Source organism: Babesia bigemina, assembly GCF_000981445.1.
Source record: "Babesia bigemina genome assembly Bbig001, chromosome : I".
NCBI classification, from domain to species: Eukaryota; Apicomplexa; class Aconoidasida; order Piroplasmida; family Babesiidae; genus Babesia; species Babesia bigemina.
The window spans coordinates 1927633-1955592 of record NC_027216.1 but is presented as its reverse complement, the minus strand read 5'-3'; the positions used below and the strand labels follow the sequence as shown (position 1 = coordinate 1955592).

General features: G+C 57.3%; 13 protein-coding genes across 13 annotated transcripts; 6 read left to right on the top strand and 7 right to left on the bottom strand.

Annotated features, from left to right (window-relative positions):
- Positions 1 to 224: 224 nt before the first annotated feature.
- On the top strand, positions 225 to 1982 carry BBBOND_0108770 (hypothetical protein, conserved; the record flags this gene model as incomplete). The annotated part of the gene is made up of 1 exon (XM_012911311.1): positions 225 to 1982. The coding sequence occupies one exon, from the start codon at positions 225 to 227 to the stop codon at positions 1980 to 1982; it is 1758 nt and encodes a 585-aa protein (XP_012766765.1).
- Positions 1983 to 2183: 201 nt separating this feature from the next.
- BBBOND_0108760 (hypothetical protein, conserved) lies at positions 2184 to 3125 on the bottom strand (the record flags this gene model as incomplete). The annotated part of the gene is made up of 1 exon (XM_012911310.1): positions 2184 to 3125. One exon carries the CDS (start codon positions 3123 to 3125, stop codon positions 2184 to 2186), a length of 942 nt encoding a protein of 313 aa, XP_012766764.1.
- Positions 3126 to 3619: 494 nt separating this feature from the next.
- On the bottom strand, positions 3620 to 6252 carry BBBOND_0108750 (hypothetical protein, conserved; the record flags this gene model as incomplete). Its single annotated transcript, XM_012911309.1, has 9 exons — positions 3620 to 3704; positions 3740 to 3814; positions 3880 to 3949; positions 3988 to 4013; positions 4052 to 4489; positions 4522 to 4839; positions 4874 to 5325; positions 5363 to 6059; positions 6095 to 6252. 9 exons carry the CDS (start codon positions 6250 to 6252, stop codon positions 3620 to 3622), a joined length of 2319 nt encoding a protein of 772 aa, XP_012766763.1.
- Positions 6253 to 6728: 476 nt separating this feature from the next.
- Positions 6729 to 7952, top strand: BBBOND_0108740 (eukaryotic initiation factor 4A-3 (eIF4A-3) , putative; the record flags this gene model as incomplete). The annotated part of the gene is made up of 2 exons (XM_012911308.1): positions 6729 to 7826; positions 7863 to 7952. The coding sequence occupies 2 exons, from the start codon at positions 6729 to 6731 to the stop codon at positions 7950 to 7952; spliced, it is 1188 nt and encodes a 395-aa protein (XP_012766762.1).
- A 288-nt stretch (positions 7953 to 8240) lies between these two features.
- On the bottom strand, positions 8241 to 8717 carry BBBOND_0108730 (clathrin assembly protein small subunit, putative; the record flags this gene model as incomplete). Its single annotated transcript, XM_012911307.1, has 2 exons — positions 8241 to 8499; positions 8536 to 8717. The coding sequence occupies 2 exons, from the start codon at positions 8715 to 8717 to the stop codon at positions 8241 to 8243; spliced, it is 441 nt and encodes a 146-aa protein (XP_012766761.1).
- A 247-nt stretch (positions 8718 to 8964) lies between these two features.
- BBBOND_0108720 (hypothetical protein, conserved) lies at positions 8965 to 11757 on the top strand (the record flags this gene model as incomplete). Its single annotated transcript, XM_012911306.1, has 1 exon — positions 8965 to 11757. One exon carries the CDS (start codon positions 8965 to 8967, stop codon positions 11755 to 11757), a length of 2793 nt encoding a protein of 930 aa, XP_012766760.1.
- Positions 11758 to 12271: 514 nt separating this feature from the next.
- Positions 12272 to 13270, bottom strand: BBBOND_0108710 (conserved hypothetical multi-pas transmembrane protein, putative; the record flags this gene model as incomplete). The annotated part of the gene is made up of 1 exon (XM_012911305.1): positions 12272 to 13270. The coding sequence occupies one exon, from the start codon at positions 13268 to 13270 to the stop codon at positions 12272 to 12274; it is 999 nt and encodes a 332-aa protein (XP_012766759.1).
- An 826-nt stretch (positions 13271 to 14096) lies between these two features.
- BBBOND_0108700 (tyrosyl-tRNA synthetase, putative) lies at positions 14097 to 15965 on the top strand (the record flags this gene model as incomplete). Its single annotated transcript, XM_012911304.1, has 3 exons — positions 14097 to 14484; positions 14522 to 15495; positions 15522 to 15965. 3 exons carry the CDS (start codon positions 14097 to 14099, stop codon positions 15963 to 15965), a joined length of 1806 nt encoding a protein of 601 aa, XP_012766758.1.
- On the bottom strand, positions 15950 to 17942 carry BBBOND_0108690 (hypothetical protein; the record flags this gene model as incomplete). Its single annotated transcript, XM_012911303.1, is given in 6 exon segments — positions 15950 to 16130; positions 16171 to 16443; positions 16481 to 16672; positions 16733 to 16816; positions 16834 to 16925; positions 16962 to 17942. 6 exon segments carry the CDS (start codon positions 17940 to 17942, stop codon positions 15950 to 15952), a joined length of 1803 nt encoding a protein of 600 aa, XP_012766757.1.
- Positions 17943 to 18100: 158 nt separating this feature from the next.
- Positions 18101 to 19890, bottom strand: BBBOND_0108680 (hypothetical protein, conserved; the record flags this gene model as incomplete). The annotated part of the gene is made up of 2 exons (XM_012911302.1): positions 18101 to 18574; positions 18700 to 19890. The coding sequence occupies 2 exons, from the start codon at positions 19888 to 19890 to the stop codon at positions 18101 to 18103; spliced, it is 1665 nt and encodes a 554-aa protein (XP_012766756.1).
- A 708-nt stretch (positions 19891 to 20598) lies between these two features.
- On the top strand, positions 20599 to 22910 carry BBBOND_0108670 (hypothetical protein, conserved; the record flags this gene model as incomplete). Its single annotated transcript, XM_012911301.1, has 5 exons — positions 20599 to 20721; positions 20800 to 20887; positions 20922 to 22162; positions 22201 to 22308; positions 22350 to 22910. The coding sequence occupies 5 exons, from the start codon at positions 20599 to 20601 to the stop codon at positions 22908 to 22910; spliced, it is 2121 nt and encodes a 706-aa protein (XP_012766755.1).
- A 1047-nt stretch (positions 22911 to 23957) lies between these two features.
- Positions 23958 to 24593, top strand: BBBOND_0108660 (GTP-binding nuclear protein Ran, putative; the record flags this gene model as incomplete). Its single annotated transcript, XM_012911300.1, has 1 exon — positions 23958 to 24593. The coding sequence occupies one exon, from the start codon at positions 23958 to 23960 to the stop codon at positions 24591 to 24593; it is 636 nt and encodes a 211-aa protein (XP_012766754.1).
- Positions 24594 to 25058: 465 nt separating this feature from the next.
- Positions 25059 to 27595, bottom strand: BBBOND_0108650 (DNA mismatch repair protein, putative; the record flags this gene model as incomplete). Its single annotated transcript, XM_012911299.1, has 6 exons — positions 25059 to 25485; positions 25524 to 25680; positions 25717 to 25865; positions 25906 to 26237; positions 26276 to 26410; positions 26453 to 27595. 6 exons carry the CDS (start codon positions 27593 to 27595, stop codon positions 25059 to 25061), a joined length of 2343 nt encoding a protein of 780 aa, XP_012766753.1.
- Between the last annotated feature and the right edge of the window lie 365 nt (positions 27596 to 27960).

Below are 27960 nucleotides of genomic sequence, written 5' to 3'. Positions count from 1 at the left end.
AATACCAAAAAGTCTGGATTCCACAGGGATTGCCGCTGGTTACGCGTATAACGGCAGCAATCGCATCTCGTCCTCGTATGGGCCTTCCCAACGGGCGGTGCTACCGATCATCGCTTTGAGGGATAGTCGCTTGGGGTATAGCCACGACTGCTCGTCAGCAGTCCAGCATATTTTGCGGTTGTAGGACCACACAAATCACGCATATAATTTCTCGGTACTGCACTATGGAGTACATCGGTTTGCTGTGCGATGGGATTGGCGGCGACGCGCTTGGGGTCTTGACTTGCTTTTTGGATTTCGAAGATTTCCTCAAGCTCGCCACCACCTCCAGGTGCATGAGAGACGTGCTGCTGTCACGTGAGCAGTTGTGGGGGTGCTTCTTCGAGCGGGGATCGGTCGGTTGCAACAGGCCCGAGGACCTGGATGGCATAACCGGCAAAGGCCGTCAGTGCCGCTGCCAATACCGCATCCGCCCGTTCAGCGAGGCCATTGCTGGTTTCAAGGCTCTTGCTGATCTCGCTTCGCAATGCGGCGTCTTTGACGGTCGTAGGAAGCTGGACGGCAGGGCGCTGCTTGACCTCGCCATAAGCTCGGGCACGCACTCCCGAAGGGTCACTGTGGACCGGGACATGGTTCGGGACCTGAGGACCATCGGGAAAACCATTCTGGCGATCTCCAGGGACGGCGTCGGGTGGCCGTTCGCCGTGCTGAGCGCTAACCGTATCCTGGGCGTGGGCACGTGCCGTGAATTCTTCGACCTGCGGCAGCCAACTCCCATCTTCGACAGGCACACGTTCCAACTGGTGGCATGCTGCTGGGTGCGATCCACACAGTGCCCTCGGTGCAGCTGTGAAGGAGGCGGGTGCGTTGACCAAACGCCGCCGAAACAAGTTGAAGACTCACCTTCTGCCGACAGGCCGTTGACCCTGGCCATGCTGTACACCTGCCGCGGCGAAGACGCGTGCGTTTCCGTGTACAACTACGGCGAGTCTGGATTGGAGCGCAACCCAGTGGTGACATGGAAAATTCCTACTGGTTATAACCCCGTTAGGTGTCTGGAGGTCGTGCAAGGAAGGGGGTGCGGGCACTACTTCGCCTTTGTGGGCACCGATGAAGGCGACATCCACTGTATCCAGGCGGGCACCGCGTCCGTAATAGCGACCATCAGGAGCCCAATAGACGCCATCACAGCCGCTGCAAGCGGCGGCAAGGTGGTGCTTTGCGTCCACGCCGCGGGTGACATCGCGGTTTTGCACCAGGAGGGTGATGTCACGCATGTCTACCGCGTGGAAGAAGCGTTCGTCTACGCCGTCGACACTGAGAACCTTCTGCTGGCGTACTGCGCGTACGGTAAGTGCACGGTTAAGATCGGGAGATTCACGGGCCCCGACGTGCAGCTCAGGGTGACCAAGCCACCCTCCTTCATCCTGTACCTCCACCGCAGGTCGATGTGGGCGCTGGTGATGCGCAACTACGTGAAGCTGATCCAGGTTTCCGGGTGCGACGCGTCCCTGCAGGTGAAGCACCTGCGCGTGCTCAATGGCCACCGGGAAGACATCACTGCGTGCCACGCCGACGGGTGGTCACGGATGGCAACCATCGACGCTGCGCAATACCTCATCGTTTGGGACTTCATCCGGGGCGTGAAGGTGATGGGCATGGCACTGATCACCGCGAGTGCGTCGCTGGGGCTCCCCAAGCTCAGCCGCAAAGAGGTCGACGGCACCACTCGCCGGCGCCGCAGCGTCAACAGCGAGATTTCTTACGCGTCGCTGCACAACGTGAAGAAGGACTTCAACAACCCACCTTCCGTAAGCTACGGGTCTGCCGCATCCGACAGCGACGAGCCGACGCGTTTCGGCATGGAGCGCCTGTCGACGCGGTCGTCGTCGAGCCACAAGCACACCGTCTACATTTCGCTGGACACGATATGCGTGTACTACCACCACATGTCGTGCTTGCAGGTTATCACCCTGAAATGAGGCGCTACAACACCATGGCGGCCGCGTGGACCCCCGCCACGTGCCCCCACGACCACTGCCCGCCAACGAGCGTGCCCACGCGAAGGCCGTCGTCACCAGCAGGCAACATTCTGGATAAACGCCGATGCGTTATGTCAGGGGCTGATGCTAAATACCGGCCAAATAGAGTGTGATAAATTATGTCATTCCGTTTGTTGTATGTCAGGCCTCCTGCGGCTTTTCCTCCTTCTTGAAGTCGCGCTTGGCGTTGTTGTGGTTGTTGTACTTGTTTTTGTACCTGTTGTATGTGCCGAATGCGCGCTCCTCGCCGTCTGCCGGGAAGCGGTCGTTGAAGTTCTTGCGCCTGCGGTCGACGTAGTTGTTGCGCACGCCGTCGTGTCGCCTGGGCCGTGCGGCGAACGCGTTTGTCTCGTCGCCAGCGGCCTCGTTTTGCTCCGCCGCGTCGGCTGACATGCCGTCGGACGACCTCGAATTTTTCAGCTCGGCGGAGTTTCCGGCCGGCTGCTCGTCGCTCTCCCCGGCGCCCTGGCGTCGGTTCTGCTGCGTAGGCTGCACCGCCACCGAGTCGGTGCTGGAGTACGTCGAGAGGGGTTCCTGGGAGTTCTGCGTCTCCTCTGTGCGCGGCGCGCGCTCCTCCTCCGCCACCTGGGAGTTTGGCGCTTCGCGCTCGCGGTACTGGTTGTCGTTGAGCTTCCTGAATTCCCTAAACCTGTTGCGATGCAGCTTCATCATGGCCTTCACGATGTCCTCGTCTTCGGCGTCGTAATCCGCGCGTCGGCGGTGCTGGTCGTTGCGGTAGTATCCTCTGTAATTCTGCCCCTCCTGCATATTGGTTGCACCCTTGGCTACCGAGGCGTAGGAGTCCATGCGCGCGAAGCTCATTTTGTTGTTTCCGCTTCCGCGTCCTCCATAGTTCGACGAGGCGCCGTTTCCGCCATGGCTAGCGTTTGAGGCGGCAGTTTCCTGCTTCGAATCGCCCTTGGCGTTCGAGCGGTCTTCTCCTCGCTGCACTGCCTTCACATCGGATTTTCTCTCCTGTTTTCCGCTAGCTGGCGCGTCAATTTTTTGCGGTGTGGCGTGAGAATCTGCCGCAGCCTCGCCGGACTGCGGTTCCTGGTTGTTGGCGACCTCGCGCTTACTCATCTCCACCGGCGACGAGTGTGAATACTCCGTTTAACGAGCAGCCCCTTTTCAGCAGCACGCCGTCAGCCTATCCTAATTAAACCACAGGCCTGCTGGGTGAGAACACGCATTTCGCTGCAAATAGGTATGCGTGGGCGCTGCGCATTGGGGTGTAGGAATAACCCACCGAAGTGACTAGCGCATCACAAAACTGCCGCCACACATTGCCGCAGTGCAAACTTTGATACAAGCGCAGCCCGTTTCGCCCGGCGGTGTCGCCTTTTCACCGGGGAGGTGGCGCTTGTGTGTATGGCTTGCTGCGGCTGTGTATCCAAGGCAGCTCGTTGCCGAGGGCACGGACTCCGTCGCAAACACATGGAACCCGAGTTTACACGTTACCAAACTATGCAATGTGCACTGTTACCTCCTTGATGTATATGCTCAGTTCCGACGTTACCGGCCAGGTTGAGCCGCCGATGTGTGTGCCGCTGGCGCACGGGCTAGGCTACACCCTGTCACGCTGGCTTGCGCTCGTTGCCATTTTCCGATTTAGCGATCTCGATCGCCGCTTTGAGGTATTGCTCGACGACCTGCAAGCTCCTAAGCAGCATGCCGACACAGCAGTTGGCACCTACCAGTTCAGAACCCGTGTATCTGTCTGTACATCGTCGTCATCCTTTTTGTTCTCGGGGTAAACTGGCACCAGCGACCTGCATACTACGGATTTAGCTGCAAAGAAGGAGGCGGTTACGGCTGTATCGGCGCGAGCGCCTACCACGGGCACGTGTACGGGGACCTACGGCTGTTCTGCTGCTCCTCGTACATAGGGTACTTGATGATGAGCCCTGCGTTGCGCATTACCGCGGCGGAAGGGTTTACTAACCCGATTCGTCGTCCCACAGGAACAGGCTGCACAACCATGTAACCCAGCGGCAGTCACCTACTACTCATGATGACCGCGAGGCGCGTCCTTGCGTACGATGGTCTGTCCGCATCTCGGTGTGTGGTTGCGCGAAAGGCTAGCGCCGCTTTCCGAATATGGCAATGCCGGTCCCGCATAGGCGTTACAGCGGCGCCTCTGGCCTCCGGAAGGCAGCTCCACACATGGCGCGAACCCGTTCACGCGCTTGCCTCCGCTTTCGCGCGACGAGCTGGTGGTTACCCGCGTGCTGGCGCTTGAGCTGCTGTGCCAATTGGCGAGACGGGGCCTCAGCTGTTCCGACGGTTGCGCTGTACTTTTCGGCTTGATATCCATCGAAGTTGTGAATGGATGTGTATGAGCGGTTTCCTCGTTGTGTGAGTCGAGGAATCTTCCGCGCTTTTTCACGCAGCTGCTCACAGCAGTGCATTTTCTATGCGCTGCTCTAGTTCCTCGCAAGCACGCTCTACTCCACGTTTGATACACCGTGTAACTAACCTACCATTATCATACGAACTCAGATCGCAGAAATCGGTAGGCATCCACCCTTCTTCCCTCAGCTGTCGCTCGATGCTGAGAATGCCCGTCGCCAACTGCTCCATGTAGCGGGCCCTTGAGGGGCATATGGGCCGCTGCTCCGCACCCCAGTGTCTGTCGAATTGAGGGACCGCTATACTGTACTCCTGCAGCAGACCCTTCAGCGTGCGCGATATTCCTGCCGATACGTTAAAATGAGGGGTGGCGGAATCACCTGTTTCCCTGAACCTGGTGACCGCCTCGTCGCCCACACTCGTTCCAGAGCTGGAGCGCTTGTTCCTGGGAGTGGTTAGGTTTCACTACACAATCCAACCTCAGATCCACCATGTTGACGTATGCCGTGAACGGACTGTCGAACTGTGAGGCGAGTTTTGCCACCTTTGGCAGCAGGTTGTGTCCGACCTTCAGCAGACCGCTGTTGGACCACAGCCACGCCAGCAGCTGGAACAATGTCGACTGATACAGTGGATCGCCGACTAGTAGGTCCACGATGAAGGCAGATCGCGCAGTGCAGAACGCAGCAGCGTCACGCTCGATGTGAACCGACACCAACCCGTCTCGAGCCCCCGCGTGCTGCTGTGCATATCGCTTCAATGCCTTCAACATGTGGATGAGGTCGGCCACTGTGTCCACCATATGAGGCGTATTCGTGTAGTCGCCGAAATCACTTATGTCCTCGTCGTCTCCGAGTTCTAGGTGGTTGGCACTCGGCACCGCCGCTCCAGTGATAGCGGCAGCATCAGTGGAGCGGCGTGTGATGAGGTTCTGCGACTCCACATAACCCCAAGGGAACCTGAGCAACCCTGCAACCATTGGTCATATGCTGGAATGCACCCATACCAGTTTTGACGTCGGTCGAACGCAGCATGTCACACGCCTGTGCTATTGTCGACTGCGGCGCCGAAGCAAAAAAGTGCTCCAACGCCGTCTTCGACTCCGACTCCACAACTTTCTGAAGCACGTCTGCAGCGCGCCACGATCCAGCCACAAACGGTGCATACAGATCCGGGCGATCCTGCTGTTGGAGCAGCATCAACGCCATATCCACAGCCTCAAGTTGGGCGACCTCCGTTGCTGCAGCAAAGGCGTCCACGAAGTATTCGTTGACAGTGATCGCCTCCAAAGTGCTAAGCAGTTTGTGGTTGAGGCGCAACAGCGTCACCGTCCGCGGGAACTCCCGTGCGCCCACCGCGCGGAACAGTCCGTTGGCGCATACGGATTCCTTCGCCCGGGTGTTGTACATCGCGAATCTGGAGCCACATGTAATGCCACCTATAAAGTCTTCCCACCTGTAAAGGGCGGCCTCGATGTTGCCAGCGAGGTCCTCCAGCGGCTGCGGGCGCATGGCAGGGCTCACCTCCCGCACCAGCCGCCGGTTGAGTGGCGAGAATATGATCTCGCGGGCGTGCTGCACCGTGGAGAGTGCCAGAGGAGGCTCTTTGAAGCTGCGGTCCGAGTACACGTAGTTGAGCGCCTGCAGGTAGCCGTGCTTGAAATACCTGCGAAGGCTTGTTGCGAAGTGCCACGTCCCTACCTCGACATGCGTTCACTTGGCACGTTGCTGGAGCCAACGAAGTGAAACACGACGTTTGCGACCAATGTATGCCGGTCACCGACTGCGCAGAGCTGCGGGAGCACCTCCGCCATGCGTTTGGTGGCGTATATGGGCCACCTCCGCGGAGGCGCACCCATGAGGGTAATGCGTGCCCAGCAGCCGAACTTCGGCTTTCATCAACCGAGTCAATACACCGACACAGGCTCACCCATGGTGGATTAAAGGGTTGCGGATACCCGCATAGGGCATAATAGTGCAGCAAGCAGTGGAATCTTGGTAGATGTGTGGCAGCGCCGCGCTGCTCAGTGTGGGTGTCTGGCTACCAGAACTCCGAGCTCTGCAGAGTCTGATCCCGGGGGATTAATACATTTTTCAAGTTATGCAGTGCTTCTGTTGAGGAATCTCCAACAGTCGCCCTGGATTCCCCGATCAACGACCGCTAACAGCTCCTGTCGACGTGGCCGGCTTCCATACGCCAAAGCCAGCTCCAGGGGCCGCAAAAGACCTTAACCGCACAAAATTGCGTTTGATAGGCTCCGTATACGCCGTATCGTGTGACATCGCCCATTAAGTGGTTGCTGCCCGCGGCGATACTGCAGAGACGGAAGACACGATGGGCGCGTCCGGCGGCGAGGACCGTACCACGTACGAGACTTCCGAAGAATGTGAAGTCGTGGAGTCGTTCGAAGGGCTCGGGCTGCGAGAGGAGATCCTGAAGGGCATTTTCGCGTACGGTTTCGACCGGCCGTCGGCCGTCCAGCAGCGCGCCATCAAGCCCATCCTGAACGGCCGCGACGTGATCATCCAATCGCAAAGTGGAACCGGCAAGACGTGCGTGTTCTGCCTCGGCGCGCTGCAGACGGTGAACGCGGCGTCTAAGCAGACGCAGGTGCTGCTGCTGTCGCCGACACGCGAACTTGCGGAGCAATCGCAGAAGGTGTGCCTCGCGCTCGGGGACTACTGCAACATCGAGGTGCACTGCTGCATCGGTGGCAAGCGCGTATCGGACGACATCAAGGCCCTCGAGTCCGGCGTGCACATAGTCTCCGGCACCCCCGGTCGTGTCAACCACATGATCGCCGAGCGTCACCTCAACACGCGTAACATCAAGCAGCTGATCCTCGACGAGGCCGACGAGATGCTGAACCGTGGGTTCAAGGACCAGGTGTACTCCATCTACAGGTACCTGCCGCCGACCCTGCAGGTGGTGCTGGTCTCCGCCACCCTGCCGCAGGAGGTGGTGGAGATCACCCACAAGTTCATGAACAACCCGTTCCGCGTGCTTGTGAAGCGTGACGAGCTGACTCTGGAGGGCATAAAGCAGTTTTTCGTGTCCGTGGAGAAGGAGCAGTGGAAGTTCGACACCCTGTGCGACCTGTACGAGTCGCTGATCATCACCCAGGCCGTGGTCTTCTGCAACACGCGGGAGAAGGTCGACTGGCTGGCTAAGCGCATGCAGGACTCGAACTTCACGGTTTGCAAAATGCACGGCGAGATGTCGCAGAAGGAGCGGAACGACATCATGCAGCAGTTCCGTCGCGGCGAGTCCCGCGTGCTGATATCCACCGACATCTGGGGGCGCGGGCTGGACGTGCAGCAGGTGTCGCTGGTGGTGAACTACGACCTGCCCAACAGCCGTGAGAACTACATCCACCGCATCGGCAGGTCCGGCCGGTACGGCCGCAAGGGTGTTGCGATAAACTTCGTTAAGGTAAGCGCCGCCTGATGACCCCCTCACGTGCCGCAGGACGATGACATTCGCATCCTGCGCGATATCGAGCAGTACTACTCCACGCAAATCGACGAGATGCCCATGCACATCGCTGAATTGCTGTAAGGATCGCACTGGACATGGCGTGCCGGCCTGAGGGTTGCCTTCACCCTGGCCCGTGTTGACACCGGGTTCCGACCTGCTGCACCGCAGGCCAACGGACACCCCGCTTGCTGAGTCGAGCACGCTCATCAGGAGCACAACTGGATGTAAGCCAGGCGTCTGGCACACTGTGGACATGCCGTCGAGGCGCTCCGCCTACCGGACGCACAACGCATGTGCCTCCCAATCGTAAAAGGTGGACTCGCATCGGTTTAGACACTAAAAAGTAGCACTTTAACAGCGCGTGTGATGTTACAGTCCGCTTTGCGGAGCCTTGTCCAGCAGGTGCATCGGCTGCAGGATGTGCGAACGGTTGGCGTCAAGGATCCTGCCGTTTGCGATCATCTCGTTGAGGATGTAATGCGCCTTCTCGAGGTTGAACATGATGTCCAGCTCGCAGACTGACTCGAAGTAGGAGTCCATGGTCTCCACCAGGTGGTGTATGAGCTCGAGCAGCGCGAGCTCGTTTTCGCTCTCCGTGGCACCGATGACGATGTAGAGGCTGGCGTACCTGGCACGGCTTAGGGGCGGTCCGGGCGCGACTCACCTGCGATATACGATCTTGTGCTGTCGAATCTGCATGAACGAGGACTGTGTCTCGTCGCGGCAGATGCACTTGCGGATGATCTCCCCTTCGAGCGCGCACTTTTCGGCCACAGACAGGTCCTTGTAGTACCGGCTGAGCCTCGTTTGGCCCTGCCTGTTTATCATAAGCACGAATTCTATCATTTTTGCGATGTTGTTTGTATTTCAGTGCCCTAGGTAGGCTGGTGTGTAAGGCGCCCATACGCCATCGTGGCACGGAATCCCGAGGGGTGTGCCCGGTTCACCCCAGTCTGCGCGAGATTCCACGTAACAAACCGCACATGTGGGCTTCGCCATCGCATATTCAGGCCTGGCACTTGGTAAAGCCGAGACTGTTGCGCGTTGTCGCAACGACAACGTGTCGCGCAGTTGAAGCGGACAGCTGAGGGACATGGATCCCGCCGCCCTTGCGCAGCTGCTGGGCGCCACGTCGTTCAAGGTGTCTGACGCAGCTGCCGACGATGGCTCCACTCGTGATGGCCGCTGGGCGGCGCTGAGTGAGTCCAGCTGCTCATCCCGCTCATCCTCCTGCGACGGCTTCCTGCCGCTGCCGGTAGACCTGGGCATTCCAAACGACGCCACGGCAGGCGCAGTAAAGGCTGATAAGGAGTATCGCGAGCCACGGTGCTGGTGGCATTTCGAGAGGCACTTCGACTACCTGGTCGACCGCAACCTGAGGCCTGTCATGGACTATGCGCTGGGCAGGTCGCCGGCGCACTCTAACAAGCACGCTCGCAGCAGGACGAGCGGTACTCCGTACATGCCCCAGTCGCACGCTGCAGCTTATTCGGGCAGCAACGGAACGGCTCTGCAGGTGTCCCTGGCTAACCTGGTGCGCAGCTACAAGCTGCTATGGAAGGAGCTGTTCGGCGGGTACGAGTGCGTGGACAACGAGCGGCTCAGCACGCTGCAGTGCGGCGTGGACAGGGACTTCCAGCAGCTGATGGACTACGCGACCAGCGCGGAGTCGCCATGGGTGGGCGCGCTGGTCGAGGAGGTGGCGGCAGCCGCGGCGCCATTTGCGCCGAGCACTGCGAATATCCCCGGAGACTCGCAAATGCACATGTCAACTGCCACTGCGCCCACTGGTTCGCTGTTCAGCGATTCGTCGGCCTCGGCGCCCCTTAGCGCAGCCTCTCCGTCCGACCCTGCGGAGCCGGCGCTGCCCGTGTCGGGCACCACTGCAAAGAGGCAGGCGCGGTTGCCACCACGGTACCAAAGGTCGCACAACGCTGCGGCGCGAAATGCGCAACATTGCCCCGGTTACAAGCGTAAGGAGTCCGAGATGGTCGCTTTATTGAGGAAGCGGGGATTCGACCCGTTTTTCGTGTTCTTAGACCAGCTGCTCTGCGGGCTGGAGGGCTGCCGTCTGGGGGCGCGATACGCTTACGCGACCGATCTGCTCACCAGCCTACTGCGTCTGATGCCTGAGCTCATCTTCCTGCTCATAGGGCCCAGGACAGGCGGCGGCGAAGGCGTGAGGAAGCGCTGCTACTTCAAGAGGCTGATAACGCTGATAAGCTGCTTTCTGAAATACGTATGGACTGAGCGTCAGTTCTCTCTGCCCGAAATTTACCGCGATGCCTCCTGCGGGGGTGTTACGCCCTTCTACCTGCTAACTGGCGAGAAGGAGCTGGAGACTCGGCACGCCAAGTCTGCGATGACGGCGACGCTGCTGCACCGGCTCTTCGCGCTGACCCGCCTTATCGGCGAGAAGTGCATGGAGTGGGTACTGCTGTCGTGTGATGGCGGCTTGCCTGCGCGCGCCATTGGCCAGCGTCTGAAGAGGTTCGTGTACCTGCCCCTGCTGTCGATAAAGCAGGTCCACGAGCTGGTGATCCCGCTGATTGGGCAGTTCACGTGCGTGCACACGTCGCTCGTGGATTTCGACTACATGCAGTGGGTGCGTTTGTACCTGTTCCCGCCTCCGCCCGTGTACCGGCTGCGTGCCGAGCTCGTGGCACTCCTGCGTCTGTGCATCGCAACAACCCGCCTGAGCCTGCGCGGGTGCTGCCGGCGTCTAAACGAGGAGCTGTGCGCCAACAGCGTAGCCCAATCTGCTCAGGATTGCGACGAGGAATTGCTTCGACAGGTGTTTTTGCTGGTGACGGGGCTGTCGTTCTTCCTAGCTCCCGAGTTTTTGAGCACGTGCGTCAGAAACCCTGAATACTTTTTGGGGAGCTACTTCATCCTCCTCCCCCACGCGCAGTGCGGTTTGCAGCGTCTGAGCATCGACACGTTCGCGGAAAGGGAAGTGTACCCGCTGCAGGAGGAGGTGCTGGGCCTGCTGAAGTCCGCGGTTGACGGGGACATGCTGTCCCGCGACGACCTGCTTGGCTTGAACGACTTCTCCCCGGTGCGCTCCACCATCCTGAGGCGGATACTGGCGCTAGCGTGGCACTACGCAAGTGCCCCGTTCATTCGTGACGACGAGCACGGCGTCCCCCTTCGGCCGGTGGTTGCGCCGCTGGGCGACGCCAAGCACGGTGGCAACACGTGCAGCGGCTGGTGCCGCACAATGACGCCATATTCCGTGCAGTGCAGCGTCGACTTCTTGGGCCACATGGCGCTCACGCCACTGCGGTTCCGTCTGAGGCGCGTCAGCATGCGTCCGGTGAAGTGCATCTTCACGACTGCGGACGAGCTGGAGGCAAAGGTCCGCGCCGGTGAGGAGTTCATCAACCACTCGCGAGTGGCCGCAAACGACTACGTGTACATCCGGGGTGGCGTCTCGAGGAGCAACCCCATAGAGATGGTCTGCGAAAGCGACGACGTGACGAGAGGCGGCGGCAAGGACTGCGACCTGACCAAAGCACAAGGCCACGATACAGCGGAACTGCAACGCAGCGGAACCTTGCCCACCAAACGGTGCACACTTGCCTGCATGCTACGGCTCCACGCGCCCGCTGCTGACCTTCATAGGGTGGACGACCTGCGGCAGTCGGTGCTTCTGCAGTGCGCTGGCACCCTGACGCGCTACATGAACAAACACTCTGACCCCAAGATCCCTTACGCCAACAGTGCGGAAGCCGCCTTCGGCCCGCTGTCGCCCATATGGCGCTCGCTGGTGGAGCTCCTGTGCAGCACTAAGCTCCAAGGCCAGATGCCGGTCCGAGCAGGCTCCGGCGCTTGCGCTAAACGTGAGGTCTTCCTGGGCCACCCGGTCGACAGGGACTTCCTGTAGAGGCCCGCGCACGTCTGTAACAACTTTAATATTTAATGTTAGTGTGGTTTAAGCAGCAGCGAACATTAACTTCCCACCTTGACCGCTTGCCACTTTGCAATGTACGGCGCCGCGGAAACTTCGGATAGCAGCGCATGACACACCTCCTCAGCATCAGTGAATCACACTACCCATCAACATCAGTGACTCTCATCACGCTACCCCTCAACATCAGTGAATCACGCAACCCCTCAACATCAGTGACTCTCATCACGCTACCCCTCAACATCAGTGAATCGCAGAAACCGTAATCATCAGTGAATCACGCAACCCCTCAACGCAAGCAAATCGCACTAGACATGAAAGGGTCTGTATAACATTACATTATGGACATCGTAGTTCAGGGCCGCCGCATGCGGGCCCCTTGTCAAGTGTGTTTGTTTAGGGGTTTGATGATTTAAGCGAATCCGCCGGGCGGGGTGCGCCCGTTGGATTCCTCAAATGAGCGACGTGGCGAAGCGACACGGCAATACTCTTACTCAGCCTGGTAGTACGCTCCCCCATCCATTTGGGAGGGCACCTGGGAGTAAGCAGGCTGCTCATGGACGTACGAGGCCGTCTCGTAGCCGTGTTCGTAGGCGTCATCGGCGAAGTCGGCGTTCACGTCACGCGAGTGCAGCGAGGGCGCCCACTTCTCGAGCAGCGGCTCGAAGCTGAAGCTCCATACGGTGGCGCTCATGATGGCGGCGAGCAGGAAGAGGCTGAAGAGGGCGCCGTAGCCAGTGAAGACCATGAGCAGCTCCGTGAGTCCGGCGAGGCAGAAGAGCACCAGGTTGGTCCACGCAATCTCCTCTGAGGTGCCCTCGTCGTGGTAGGCCTCGAGGTAGAAGAAGGCCGCACCGTACATCACAAGGGCGAAGCTGTTGGTGAAGCTGCCGAACTGGAAGAAGATCCAGTCGGCCTTGGTCTGCTGGTAACGCGTCCACCACTTCATGCTCATGTAGAAGTACGCGTAGATGTACTGCACCAGCCTCAGCATGGAGGAGATGAGGTCAAGCGTCACGGCGGCGCTGAGGATCTTGGAGCCGGCCCTGAATCCACGTACGGCCTTTGAGTTGTCGGACACGAAGACCTGGAACATGGCGACGTAGAAGGTTCCCAGCAAGTAGAGCGCCATCAGGGAGGACACGGTGAGGTGGAAGGGCCTGGAGATCTTCACACTCTCTGGTGCGGCGTAGAGGTCGAAGACGAAGATGCCGTTGCCGCCAAAGGCCCAGTAGAAGATGAACATGAGGGTGAGCGCGGTGCACTGGAAGGTGATTCCGGTGCGCAGGAGTTTGGAGCTGAAAAAGCCGACCATGGGTGTGTGCTGCTCGCCACGTGGGCTGACGATCTCGTTCTCCATGACATAGTCGGCTTCCATCTGTCCAGTGTGGCTGTATTGCATGCCATACTGGTCCTGCGGCTGCCCCTCGTAGGGGTACTGCTCGTAAGCAGCCATGTGAGACATTTCTTGCATCGGGAGCTCCGTCATTTCGGCAACGATTGCTGCGCTTCTGTGAGCTCGGGCATTCACCAATGAAAGTTTACACACTGCCAAGGTTCGGTGCTAATTTAGGCGCGGATGTGCGCGACGCATTACGCGAATTGGCCGCGATAACGGATCGCCGCGCTATCCAACCACACGCACACGCAGGTAACCACTTACCGCCAGAGTGCGTCGCGGCAGAACGTGCTGACCGGTTTGTAAACTCCTCGCTGGAGGTTACCAAGAGATGTGTAATGGTAGGAGCCGGCTGGCGCCAGGGCGCATCGGTCGCGACACCCTACCGAACCCTACACAGTTCGAAGAGCTCGGCTGTGCCGCTGTGCGCCGGTAAGGCACTTCTTTTAGAAGATGCACGCTTTACACACTTTGCAATGGAGTGGATTTCGTGTCTTTATGCCTGCGTCATAATCGCCAATTTGCGGCATGTGTTGGCGCCTTGCCGAACGATGCCAATCTTCATTTTTCTAGCACCTATCCCTATTTTACCGCAGGCACCGTTGTGTTTCACTGAATCTCTTATCATGTGCTCGATGTGTCAATAGGTTTCCGTGGTTCGCCGTCGATGGCTCTTCGTCCACCTTGGTGCCTTCATGGTTGCCAACGCTTGAATTGAGTGTCTACCTATGCGTTGAAAGAAGCACAATAGATGTGTAAAATCGCAAATTTTGGTGTACTAGTGCCGCGGTGCGTTGGCGAGTTTCCTCCCTGCCGCCATTACACCCTGCATCTCACTTGATAAGATGTAGCCGGAATAACGGCCATCCAGCACTAGACGTACGTAATTGGAAGATGCATTGAAAGGTGGCGTACCATGCGGCAAGCGGCCACTGAGCCGCTGACGTCGTTGGCCTTCAGTCCTTCCCCTTCCATGTCGTCACTTATCGCATTGGCGCTGCTTCTTTGCCCTATCCTAGCATCGTGGTCGTTCCGAATCGTATCGCATAAGCGTCATTGGTCAAATGTTCGCGACTTTCGTGCCGCCACGCGGGTCGACCAGGGTGGCCAGGACGCTCGAATTGAACACCCAGAGAGCGTCTTCAGCCTACAAGGAAAGACTGTATCGTCGCCGTTCCTGGCGGAACTTATCGATCGCGGAGTAGTGGCACAGGCCACTGACCTGTCTAAACTGGACGAGCTTCTTTGCTTGCATGAGTCTGCGCCTGAAGCAGCTAGCGGGCAAGTACCGGCCATATATTACGGTAAAATGATCAAACCATGCGTCTGAACCGTCTTCAGGTATTGACCTAACTGCAGACTTTATCCACGAGGGCACGCTGCTGCAGCTGCTGCTGCTCCGTCGGTTCTTGGCACATGGGCTCAACGTGGTAATTGTGCTCGGGGGTGGCACCACTCCAGTGGGTGATCCGTCGTTCAAAACAAAGCGTACGAAAGCTACAATTGCGGCTACATGCGGGGATAGGGTCTCCAACAATGCCATTCTCGGTTCGGTGGCAACATGCCCGTCGGTCTCCAAAGAAAACTACGACGGCATTCTCAATGCAGTCAAGAAGTTATTAACACGCGAAATCGTTACTGATGGAGGAGATAGGTTGTGTCCAAGCCTGTCATTCGCATCGCAGATGGGCGAAGCAGATATCGCACGTATGAGGTCGAGCCGACACAACGTGGTTGTGGTGAACAACCGCGACCTCTACGACAGCGTCACCCTCACCGAGTTCCTCAATACCGTCGCACGTAACATGAGCGTTGGGAGGATGTTGTCGCGTGAAAGCATAAAGTCCAGGCTGGTGCTAGACGACGGCAGAGGCGGCTTTCCGCTCCGCAAGGCCAACATGGACCTGGGCGAATTCATGTACATGGCCCTGCAGGCTGCGGACTTCGTGCACGTCGCCTCAAAGTTTAACGCGGTCATACAACTCGGGGGTAGCGACCAGATGGGCAACATAATGTCCGGCGTTGACTTGGCGAGTAGCCTGAGCGAGCTGAGCAAACCGCTGCTGGGCGTGACCACACCGTTACTGCAGACACGAAAAGGAGAAAAGGTCAGCAAATCAAGCGCAGAGTGCCTACTGGCTATTACCGCGGAAACCCCTGCTTTGACGTTGTGGTCGCATTTCAGGAACGTCGATGACGAGGTGGTGCATGACTACCTAAGGTGGCTCACGCAGGTTCCACTCGCGACAATCAACGACACTCTCGCCACACACGTCAACCAGGCGAAGGTATGGCATAATAGCCGATCATACAACGTGTTCAGGTGCTCCTGGCGGACGAGTTGACCGCGGCAATATACGGCGACCAGTACAAGGAGGCACTCCACAAGCATTGGCTCTCCGGTGACATGGCAGAAACACAGCAGTCTACCGATGGGTGCGACCCTGCGGAATATGACTCGTTCGTCAGGTTTGCCAGTTGCGTGCCGCGAGTGTTCCTCAAAGCCGGTGAGCTGGAGACCGGTGTTCCATTCGGCGACCTGTTGGACAGAGTTCGCACGCCGCAACTGACGTCAGGGCTATTCTACAGCAACCGGCGAGCAATTCGCGAGGGCACGTGTCGTATTAACGGTAAAGTTGAGACGCGAGTGGATCGCCTCATAACGAACGACGACCTGCTGCACTTGTCTTCGACTGACGGCCGTGTCATGAAGTACGTCGCCCTGCAGTTCGGGAAGCGCCAGCTGCACCTAGCAGTCCTCGAACCTTCTCACACTGCGACGTAGAAGCAGAAGCACTGGTATTGCGGGTTGTCAGCGACGTGGTTGACAATCTTCCTAAGCACCATTGGGCATAATGTGGACGGGAGTACACACCTGGCAAGCGAGTGAGCTATACGGGGGCTGAACCTGCTCAACAGGTGCGCCTTGAGGAACCTCCGATTCGCTTGGCTGCGTTCATACGTCATCAGTACCGCGTGGATTGACCTACCTCTGGTTTATTGCGTCTGCATCCGCCGCGTTGGACAAGTATGCGATCGTGATGTAGGGCACGTACCAACTCGAATACTCCACATGCTCCAGCGAAACGGCAATCGTCGGCGTCCTGTATGCCTCATGGCTCCTCATCAAAGTGACCTGCTCGTTGTTAATTGTGACCAAAGCCACGTCTATTGGTTTGCGGCAGTCGGCCGGAATAACGTCCACCACCTTGGCGTTCGCGTCCTTGACAACCACTTGCACGTTAGAATACGGAACGTCGGTGCTGCAGCATATGTCGTAACTTAGTAGCGCAAACCCACTCTTGTTCGAACCAAAATATTGCAGCAGTGTCAACCACAAAGGCGAGAGTGGACAACGTGGCATATGCGATTGCGATACCCAATATGATGTTCTGCGCCAGAATCCACTTCGAGTTAGTGTTCTCGAGCGTGGCCAGCGTCGTGAAAGACAGCCCCAACAACATACAGACTAATGAAAAGTAGTTATCCGCCCTGCTTACGTATGGTCGCGCCACTGAGATTTATTGTTTCGCACATTACTGATATACCCACCTAAGCAGACCGTCGCGGCTGCTCCGTGTATTGCGATCTGTATGTAGGCTAGTAGTGCCGCTACCTTCTGACCCGACAGGAGACCTGCGGCGGCGCATAACCCGTCAAACACCTTCAGCGCCGCGTAAGCTTCGCCTATCAACGGCTGGCGCATATTCCTGTGGAATATGCCAATGCTGTCACTGTCGTCCGCCTGAACCAGCATTTACAACCTGTCGGAGGAACGCACCCGCAGCTGGTTAACCCTGGACTGCACTACGGTCCTCATCTTCGAAACGCCGTTGAAAATAACATCCTGGGAGAATCTCGCAGTGTTCTTGACGAGGTTGTATGTGATGAAATACGTGATATGCCGTGCGTCCACTGCGGCAATGACCTTGTTCCAGAACCTGGGGTCTATCCTCATGATGTAGTCCAGCTGCACCCACAAAGGCGTCTCTCCATCGAGCCCTCCATATGGTGACACGTTTTGATACTTTTGCGGCGATGCGCGCTTCTTTACTACGGATGGATTGGCTGGCTGCACTGCCGACGAAGCCGTGTTTGGCGTGGGACCATCCCACGGGTATACGTCCACCACATCGGGAACGTTCAACTCGAGGGAAGCTGTGGTTTCGTTCAGTATGTCGTAATCCGTGTGTGACACCGGCGAGTATTCACCTTCCAACGGCATATCGGTCTCGTAGAGGTCAACCTCCTTAATTTCGGCGGTCAATACGCAGAACCGGCGATTCACCGCGGGGAACATCTGCGTGGTGAATCTGACATCGCTGTAACATGGGATGTTAAGAACGTACGTATTGCATAACTGCGTAGATAGGAGGTAACAACTGCGATTTGTCCAGAAACCATCGGTTTTGTATGCCTGATACGCTTTCACGTCGGAAACCACCTGGTCCGTGTCGCTACCCTCGTAGTAGGAGTACTTTCGTTGGGCATGCTGGTCGAACACGTCCGTATTCTTTACCCAAAAGTAGCGCCCCTCTTCGATGTTCCGCCGCGTCAATACAAACCGGCTGACGATACTCCCTATGTAGCGTTTCATGGCGATGAGGGCGACAATGGCCAGAGGGATGGAGCAGTAGAGTCGGAGAAACTCCGTCATCGATACGGCCGTTTTGGCCATGAAACCGTCTTTGATAGGCTTGTTTATGACCGCTATTTCCAACGCTGGTTCATCGATTGTTGTTGTGAATGGCCCCTGATACATATGGAATGACGGCTGCGTTGTGCTTACCGCCGCTGCCATTGCAGATAGGAGCACCCACGGGAAGGCGAAAAGTCTTCTGAACTCGTAAGATGGTATGTACTGCAACAAAGCGTGGGATCCAATGCCATCCGTCGCTTCTTTTCGCACGGCCATTGCCACTAACAACAGCAGTAATAGAACCGCGATGCACCCCTACGGCAGATAAGTGTTTCACATTCAGGGCCACTCACATAGAACTGGAACAGCATCTGTAATGGCGACTTGGTGCTATATCTCTTGCTCGGCAACATGATGAAGCGGCTGCATATTTTGCTCGTCTTTTCGTCGGCTCCTGCACAAATGACTTGGGCCAGGTAGAGGAGCGGTTCTCCCGTGACAGGCACCGTCTCGAATATGACGCCAAATTGGACCCTCACGATATGCGGCAGTACCGTGGTCAGAATGCTGGCCCAGTAAGCTACCACTATGAGCGCTGCGACTATTGTCTGCTGCATGTCCGTGGCACGCTTCCCCGCCGCCCTAGATGTCACGACGAACGTCTTGAACTCATGGTCGCTCATGCCGTGAATAACTATGCCTTCGGACATATCGAACACTGGAGTGACTACGCCAGTCCGCACTCTGATGAATTCCTGAACGGGCGTTGGATCTACCGTGAGGAAAATTTTGACCATGTACTCATGCACTTGTGCATTGGATTGAAAGCACCGTACGCAATGCCACTCATTTCGCACATAAAGCGTCATATACCACCAACCTCATCGTGCTCGTGAACTTCCTTGACGTAGCCATCTACCACATACGACGTGGGTATAACGTATGTGTAATTGGGGTCAGTCTCTACGATCAAGGGGGAGAATCGGTGGGTCGAGTCCGCGCACACAATCAACCCGTTACCATCGGGCGTGTCTGCCATAGCTTCGCACTTCTTCGAGTCAAAGAGCGGCAGTATTGTAATCGGCGGTGGAACGCCTTCTCCCGCGAACGTGGCGAACGTGACGGTGTGCACGGTCTCCTCGACAACTTCATCCCCCTCATCCTTATGTACTTCTCCGCATGTGATTTTCACGTATCTGTTGACGTGTTCGTCCTTCAACTCGATCGTGGCCACATTGCTAGCTGCCTCCTGGCCATCAATGGAGGGAAGGCCGTACCTGCACTCGGCGTATATCGTGAACTGGTCCCCCTGCAAGTGACTCCCTGTGACCGTGTAAGACCGGTACGCTTTGGATAGTGCAGGGTACACTCGTGCCTGGGCGCCGTCGCTTCGGGTGATTTCCAGCGCTTCAAGATAGTTTTTTCCCCCGCCTGGTACCTCAACGGCAAGGAAGTAGTGGGCTGTTTGCGCAGGCTGGTATTCCCGTAACGAGGTCACCTCCACAGAGAAATTGCTCGTAGTGCCACAGCGTATGGGTATCATCACATACCCATCATCCGCGGGATCTATCTGTTGGCCGTTGATGGCGATACGAACTTCGACCTCGTCCAAGTCGTCCGTTCCCCCAACGACCGCGCCCATATCCTTCACCGGCGGCGCTACATCTTCCTCTTTTGACGCATTTTCATCAACCTGGGGCACTGACATTCCCTCGTCTCCCTCATGGCTCGTCTGTTTTCCGAACAGTGCCCAAACACTTGCGCCGATCCTGTCTATCAATGATGTGGCGCCCTCACTGCCACCGGAACGCTCATTCTGCGCCACATCACTTTTTTCGGTAGCATACCGAGCTCGTGTCCACGAGTTCACACGGAACAGCAGCTCGATATAGTCACAGCAGCTGTCAACCTTGACCTTGTATTCGTGAACGTTCTGGTCAAACTTGAAGTCTGAGTCAGCTATGTACATGCCTTCTATGGCACCGAAAGCGTTACTTGCATTCAAAGACACAGCATAAGCCTCGTCCAGCACGTCGTTCGCCGCCGCCAGTGTCGCCAAGACCGGCAACATTAGGGCGCATAACGGCAGCAGCCGTCGTGGTATCGTTTTCCGTCGCCCATTTAGGCTTGCCATTGATTCAAATCATCGTCGCATTCGTGATTGTGCCTATCGGTGCTGCATGAATCGTGATAAGGCTCATATGTTGATTTCTGCTGCGTCCCGGTTGTAAATCAGTTGTACGTGTCGCTAAAGTGATGCGATTTTTTTACAATTTCAGCGTGATAAGCTTCGACGAGCGCACCCCGCTGTGTTACGGGCGTTTGCAATGCGTCTCCGATTCACGTTCGTGCTGTGTCGTGGCGGCAGTATGCGTTGCCGGATCCACGGGCGTTATGTGAGTCGTTGCATTTTGGCAGTTTTCTAGCCGTTTGAACGGCTCAGGAACCGGTTTAATCGCGCATACAGAAAGCAAATGGCGAGATGCGGCGGCATATGCGCATACGTCGGTGTCTTATCGAGATACGGAACGACATAAGCGACGAGATGTGCAGGCGCCGACGGAGGACACGGGCGCGGAAGACGCTCAATGCAGGCCAATTCGGCAGCACAAGTGGCGCATTATTGACGCACGCGATGGAAGTGAAGCTGGGGCGACAGCTCGTGGAACATGAGGGCATAACCGTGTGTGGATGACCCGTTACCCCGGCCGTCGTGCAGTCCCGCTGCAGGACACTCACTCTGCCGCAATCCGCGGTGACCTGCCGGAACGTAACAAGCATGATGCGGCGGGCTTCGGTTGGCGATGCGCCTTCCGGAGCCTTCCTGGCGACGGCTTCGCTGGACGACATTGTCGCGCACTCGCTGGAATACGAGCCGGAGAAGGACGTCTCCGATCTCAAGGTAAGGGCATCATCCCGGTAGAATCTATATCCCTGCACCGTTTAACGCTGTTTGCGGCTCGAGAATACGGCTTTTCAGGACTCTGAGAACGTTTCGCTGGTGTACCACTTTCTGCGGCACATATGGACGTCTATGACCGACGCGTCGGTCTACGAGCCACGCGAAGGTTGGTGCGTCAGTGATGAGGCCATGACGCTCAGGTCTTGCCGGTGACAGCGACGTTATCCCGTTTCTGCATTCCGACGAATGGCGACAGCGCGTTTCCAAGCGCATCCTGGACCTTTTATCGCATTTCCGTGAGGATCCGTCCGAGGACGGCACTGGCGGCGGCGAGCAGACGCTGCCTGCGCTGCGCAACGTGGCCCAGGGCCACCTGACTACGTGCTTCAAGATCTTGTCGAGCTATCTGCTGGTTGGTTGTCAGTCGTCCGTCACGTGCACGCCTCGTCAGTCGCGCCGAGTGGGCAAAAGCGTCCTTCCGAAGTTTAGCAGCGCCGCCATGTGCTTGGTGGACGTTTACATGTACATGGTTCCCATCGCCATCGACCTATCTTCCTTTTTGGACCTCCTTACCGACTTGGTGAAGGGCCTGCCCGTGGAGAGCGCGAAGGTGCTGTCGGATTTCCTCTACTGCCGCGTGTCGTTTTTGCGCACCAGCTTCGAGCAGCTGGAAGCGTCCGCCACCAACGCGCGGCTGGTGCAAACTGCGGGGGCTAAGATGATCGGTTTAGTCCGTGTGCTTGAGGGCGTCCTCGGGGAGAGCGCCGACGGCGACGTGCCGGTGCACATCTTCAACCTGCGGCTGACCCTCACCAGCTGCCTGCCAATATCGCATCTGGGCGTCTGCAACCGTCAGTCGCTGAGCCAAGAGTTCACCCCCGTTTCCAAGGTCACTGCCGACGAGTGGACCGACATCGTAACGATGAGCTTGCGTAAGCGCTCGTACGGCATATCCCAGTTTGAGATAAGCAACTACGAGGCCGTGGCTGCGATCTCCGCGCCGCCAAGCAGCACGAGCGGGCAGCTGTTCGACCTGAAGTCGCTCGCCGGTCGTGGTGAACCGCGCGTGGAAGTGGCCGACACGTCGCAGCGCATCCCCAGTTACGCGGTGTACGTGCACTACTGCGACGTGCTCAATTTCGTGTTCAACCCGTTCATCATCGTGGAGGAGACTCAGGATTACATGGACGACCTGCAGACGGCGTTCGCCGCCGTGACCGGCTACATCATCTCGCTGATCGAGAAGCCGCAGCCCCCCGACACGTCGCTGTCGTGGATAATCCCGCTCACAAGCAGCGTGCCGGCGTTCATCGCGCGCAGCACGAGCGTGAAGTTCTGGACGAGCTTCCTGTGCGCGAGCAGTTTCGCCCTCCAATCGTTGAAGATATCGCATAAGCGTACGGCGCCCACTGAAAGCGTGTACTCGCTGCTTCGCGAAAAGGTTGGTGCTATCGGTCGCCTGGTCAAAGCGGTGTGCAGTCAGCAGCGTCGCTGGACGCCATCGAGAAAACTCTGAACCAGTGCATTTCCAAGATCGGCGGTCTGGCGGTGACGCTAGAGCGGCTGCTGTGCCGGGAGAAGGAATGGGTGGGTTATTGGTAGACTGTGTCGTTGTGACTGCCACTCAGGTGCTATGGAAGCAGCGCGGGTGCACCACCGATGTGCTTGAACCCGTGACCGGGGACGTCTTCACCTTCCCGGAGGACGTGCCGTCCTCCGACGGGGAGTCCGAAGAGGGTGAGATGGTCGACTTCCTGGACGTTCTCAGCCAGCTGGAATCCGTGAGCCCCGTCGACGAGAACGGCCTGCCCGAGGTGGGGGCCAACTTCATTATCGACGTGAAGGACCTGTGCCTGAACCGCCAGGCCACCGCGTGGTACCTCGAGAAGCGGGCGACGGACAAGCCCGCGTCCAGCGCGCACGAGAAGCTGTACCAGATGCTGGATGACTACATGGAGAAGATGCGCATGGACGCTGACCCCGCGCAGGGCATCGAGGAGGCCGAGCGCAGCAAGCACGACCCGCTGTTCCGGTTCCGCTTCAACCGCCTGTTCGCGAACCGCTACGTGCACAAGTACATGGACCTGAGCAACGAGGACGTCACCTCTGGCAGCATCGACTGCCTGGTGGAGTCGCTGCGGTCGTACGACCGGATGGGCAAGAAGGTTCGCAAGCGGGCAGGCACGTGACTGCGCGGCGTTCCGGTGACTTCCAACTAAGGATTCGATATTCATCGCTAAGTGCGACACATAGGTGCCTCGTTACCGTCGACATGCCGCGCGACGAGAGCGTCGCCAGTGAGGTACACAGGGCCCTGCTACCCGGCTGACGGTGTGTATACTAGCGTTGCTGCTGCTACATGTCGCTGCGGGGAGCAGCATGACGGATGCCTTGCTGGCAACCCGTACCTGGGTCTCCATGCTGGCCCTTTGCCCGCACTAACGCTGTGTCCGAGGCGGCCCGCGCGGCCACGGTTCCGTATACGTTACGCGGTGGGGCCTGCTGTCGTCTCAGGAAGCCTGCCGCCGCGCCGGCGCCCCGTAGAAAGCAGGTTTACTTCAGATAGTATCGACACTAAGCTTTGCTATCATCTTGTATTGCGTCTGGTACTCGTGTGTTTCTGGGAACCCCGTCGCTGTACGTTCGTGTTCCGCTCGCGTCTATCTTCCTGGCAAGCCGAGTTTTGATCAATCCGTCGCAAGTGAGTTTTACGCTTCTCCGCGGTTGCGTTTTTCGGCGCACATATCCTCTTGTCTATTTGCGCGTTGCGTGCCGTGCTGCTGTTGGTCAGGTTGGAAGGATTGCCGTGGTGCCGCCAGTTGTCGACGTCCCGGCTCTATTACGCGCAATTTCGCGTTGCGATAGTCGTGTGTGCACACAAACGCGGTGTTCGGTTTCGCTCGTCACTGACACGCGGGCGTATGCGCGTTTGGTATGTCTTACGGGGGCGTACGAACAACAGCGGCTGGGCGGTGATGCTTTCCATTTTAGCTTTCTACCACAGTTTCCGAGAAACGCTATTGCTGTTTTCGCGCTTAAGTGACCATCCATATTTTTTTGTTGTTACAGCCAGCCACGCCGAGCGCCACTCACGGTGTGTATGAAAGCTGCGTTGTTGTTACGTTGCCGCGCTATTTATCGTGTTTCTGCATTGTTATAGATGTTTTGAACGTTGATAAATCGTGCCTGTATTCATATTTTGCTTTCGTGCGCACTTCGCTCATATCTTCGCAGAGATGGCTGAGGAAATGCCCCAATTCAAATTGCTCCTTGTGGGCGACGGTGGCGTTGGCAAGACCACCTTGGTGAAGCGCCACTTGACCGGCGAGTTCGAGAAGAAGTACATTCCCACCCTGGGTGTCGAGGTCCACCCCCTGAAGTTCCGCACCAACTGCGGTGGCATCCAGTTCAACGCCTGGGACACCGCCGGCCAGGAGAAGTACGGTGGTCTGCGTGACGGCTACTACATCAAGGGAGAGTGCGCCATCATCATGTTCGACGTGACCAGCCGCATTACGTACCGCAATGTGCCCAACTGGCACCGTGACATCGTTCGCGTTTGTGACAACATCCCCATGGTGTTGTGTGGCAACAAGGCCGACGTCAAGGAGCGCCAGGTGAAGGCTGGCCACATCCAGTTCCACCGCAAGCGCAACCTGCAGTACTACGACCTGTCGGCTCGCTCCAACTTCAACTTCGAGCGCCCTTTCCTGTGGTTGGCTCGCAGGCTGCTGAACCAGCCTCAGCTCGTGTTCGTGGGTGAGTGCGCGAAGGAGCCCGAGTTCAAGATCGACCCCGAGTTGGCCGAACAGTGTGAGCGCAACCTGGAGGCCGCCGCCAACGTCGCGATTGATGACGATGGCGAACTTTAAGTCGTCTTGCAGCGCGGCTGCAGCAGTCTCGGCAACTTACGAGCCGTTGTCCCAGATCCCACACACAGTAATTAATTCTAATTGCATGTGCACGCACAAATAACAAAGATTGCACATTGTGAGGGGCGTTGCGTTAGCGTACGGTGCGGATGTTTTCCAACTGGCAGCAGCCATCTCGGCTTATCTGCCGCGCGGTCAGTCAACATAGAGTACGTAGTACAATACGATCCACTGTTTCCAGACCCTGAGATCTACAAAGATCTGGGTGATTGTTGTAATTGCAGTTTTGGTTGTGATATCGCAGCTCAACATGCCACCCAGCACCACGCTATGCCACGTGCAAATAGTACATCTGGAAGCTATTGCCGTGAACCTACAACCACTGTTTCAACACACAGCGCAACATATGTACAATTACGGTCTGTAGCAGATAGACTACATTTATAGGTTGCGGTCGTCATGACCCTAGCATCGCTCAAATATGCGATATAGCAAGTCGAGGCTTGCCAGCTTGATGACAGTGCCCCTGTCGAGCCTGCGCCTGGAGAGGCTGAGGTCAGGGAATCGCTGAACGGCCCTCAGCAGCACCTTGGAGATGTAGTGGTGGTAGTTCTTCTCGTTCGCCACGGGGTCGGTGGTGGTGATGCTGTGGATGGGTGGGAAGGTGAAGAACTCCGAGATGATGTGCGATATGTCGCCGACGGCCTTGCCCTCGTCGACTATGTCCAGCGAGAACAGAGCTAGGACGAGCCCTGGCAGGTACTCGGGTCCTGGGAAGTAATTGGACATGACCTTGGGGATGCTGTGCAGCTTGTTGTCCTCAATGCTGAAGCCGAAGTACTTTGTGAGGAAGCCAACATGGAACTTCCTAATCATCTCCTTGGCCTTGTCGCTGTTAAAAGTGACGCAACTACTTCTCGGTAAACCTACAGGAACTGCGATTTATCTATCTCTCCAGCGCTCCCCCTGGCCTGGTAAGCGTCCCTGGCCAGGGCGTAGGATAGCAGGTCCACCAGGCAGAGGGGAGGGTTGAGGAACAGTTTAGGCAGTTGGCCTATCCGCCAAATAACCGACTGAAAAACGCACTCTGAACCGAGTTATCCGGGTGAAAGGCGTCGCTTACCCTTCGCGACGCGAATGATGTCCACCATGTAGAGCTCCGTACTGTGCTGCAGGATGACGTAGTGCTTGTCGGCAACTCCGACCAGCACCGAGTTAAGCACGGTGTCCGTGAGCTTCCTGTCCCTCGTCGACTCGAATTCGTTGATGAACCTGCGGCGGTGTTGCCTCCGTGCGTGAATGAGTCACGTACTCTTTGATGAACGGTATCTTCCACATGTCGGAGAATCCGTCCTCCTCGCCCGTGATATCCATTAAACTGAACTCCGTGTTTGCAAGGCGGGGCAGCGCCGCCAGACTAATAGCATTTTCGTCGTGCTGGGTGTGAGGGGCTGTGGATTCCGACCCCGGGGTATCGGCCTCTGTGTCCTCAGCCTTGGGGTCCTTAACCGCTTGGTGGGCGTATGAATCCAGATCGGCGTTGGATTCCATTATGTATGTTGGCGTGACAAAGCTCTGGATGTCCATTTGCTTGTAGTCACTCCGTACCCGCACTTTGGCATGCGGCTTCGCCTTTTCAAACGTCTGCGAAATAACATGCGACCACGAATTCGCTGACATACCTCGTAGGTCCGCTTGAGATGCGGAAATATGGACTCATCGACATCGTCCTGGCGCGTCGTTACTTCCATTTGGTTGTATGCAGAAGCCTTCTGCGCATTCTCGGTGTTGATTTTCAGGATGCCCCGTATCTGCTCCTGCGCAACACCGTCAACGCGTCGTCAACGCACAACACTCACCCTGAGCCGCTCACCAATTTCCTCGACTATTTGCTCCTGGTGCTTGAAGAATATCTTCTCCTTGGAGGGGTGCACGTTCGCGTCGATGCGATCGTACGGCATGTACACTGCAAGGTAGACGAAGCGTCTCTGCTTCTTGTGCAGCAGCTCCTTGTACACACAGTCGATGTTCCTGCGCAGCGTGGGGTGGTCAACCAGCCGGTTGTTGATGAACAGGATAAACGAGTGGCACCTGTTTGGCTGATTGGGGTGGGTGAAGAACCCCTTGCAGTTGTAGTAGACATCGCCCGTCGAGTGCGTCTGGAACTCGTAGAGCGAGTTGGCCACGACAGAGCCGTACACCTCTTTTATTGCACTGCGCACCCTGACCAGATCCTGCTTGCTCCGCTCCTCCACATGCTCGCGGTAGTGCACGAGTTCAGGGGTGTCCACTGCGTCCGGCGGGAACAAACTAACCTCCTTGAAGTGGCGGTGGTCGAAGTCATGCACTGCGCCACGTCCGTCTGTTGCCCTATCGCTGCCCTGGGTGTTGAGTTCGAGCGTGCTGCTGCCGACCTTGTGGAATACGAACTCGAGGTGCGGGTAATGCACCGCGTACTTCTGCGCCAGCTCGAGGCACAAGTTGAATTCCACGCTGGGGGAGGCCGAGAGCGTTTTGCCCCTCGTGTTCATGTTGAAGAACAGGTTCTCGTAGGTGATGGTGAATCCCACCGGTCCCACCATCTGGCTGGCGGTCTCGTCAATCGGCTCTCCGTCGTGGTATCGCACGACCGTCCTTTTTTCGTCGGCGGAGGTACGCGCCGATATGGTCACGTTTGCCGAGTGCGACAGCGCCGCCAGCGCTTCCCCCCTGAACCCAAAGCTCTTTACGCCGTTGATGTCCTCGTAGGTCTTCGAGGTGGTGAACCTCCTGCATATGACCTTCAGATCATTTGGACTCACTCCGCAGCCATTGTCCGATATCTCCGCGTAGTGCAGCGGGTTTGCGGCGATTCTAAGCTTGATAGTGGTAGCGCCGGCGTCAATGCTGTTCTCGATGATCTCCTTGATGGCCGCCGCCGGCCGGACCACAACCTCGCCAGCTGCGATTCTGGCGATGACCTTGGGGTGGAGTTTGCGGATAACATCGCGGGATTCCGACATATTCCGCCGACAAAGGTCTACTGTGCCGTCCTACTAGACAAGAGCAATAGCCCGCGAGCATCGACTTGAATGCATCCAATGCATGTTAGTGAGTGTGTTATTGTGTACAAAGCATGGCGGAGCGGATTTGGTACGTGTTATGTTAGCTGGCGACCATTACGAGCAAATGTGTAGGCCACACGTGGTGGAACCGGCGAGTATCCCTACCAAAACAGCAAAAGCCTCGCATCTTTGGATTTCAGTCTCATTTTTATCAGTAATTATTAATCGTAATGGCTAATTTTCAAGTGTCTATTGACTCGATTTGGCATATTGCCATGTCAGCATACTGCACCGATTTACCCTCGTTGACCATGGAATCCGGT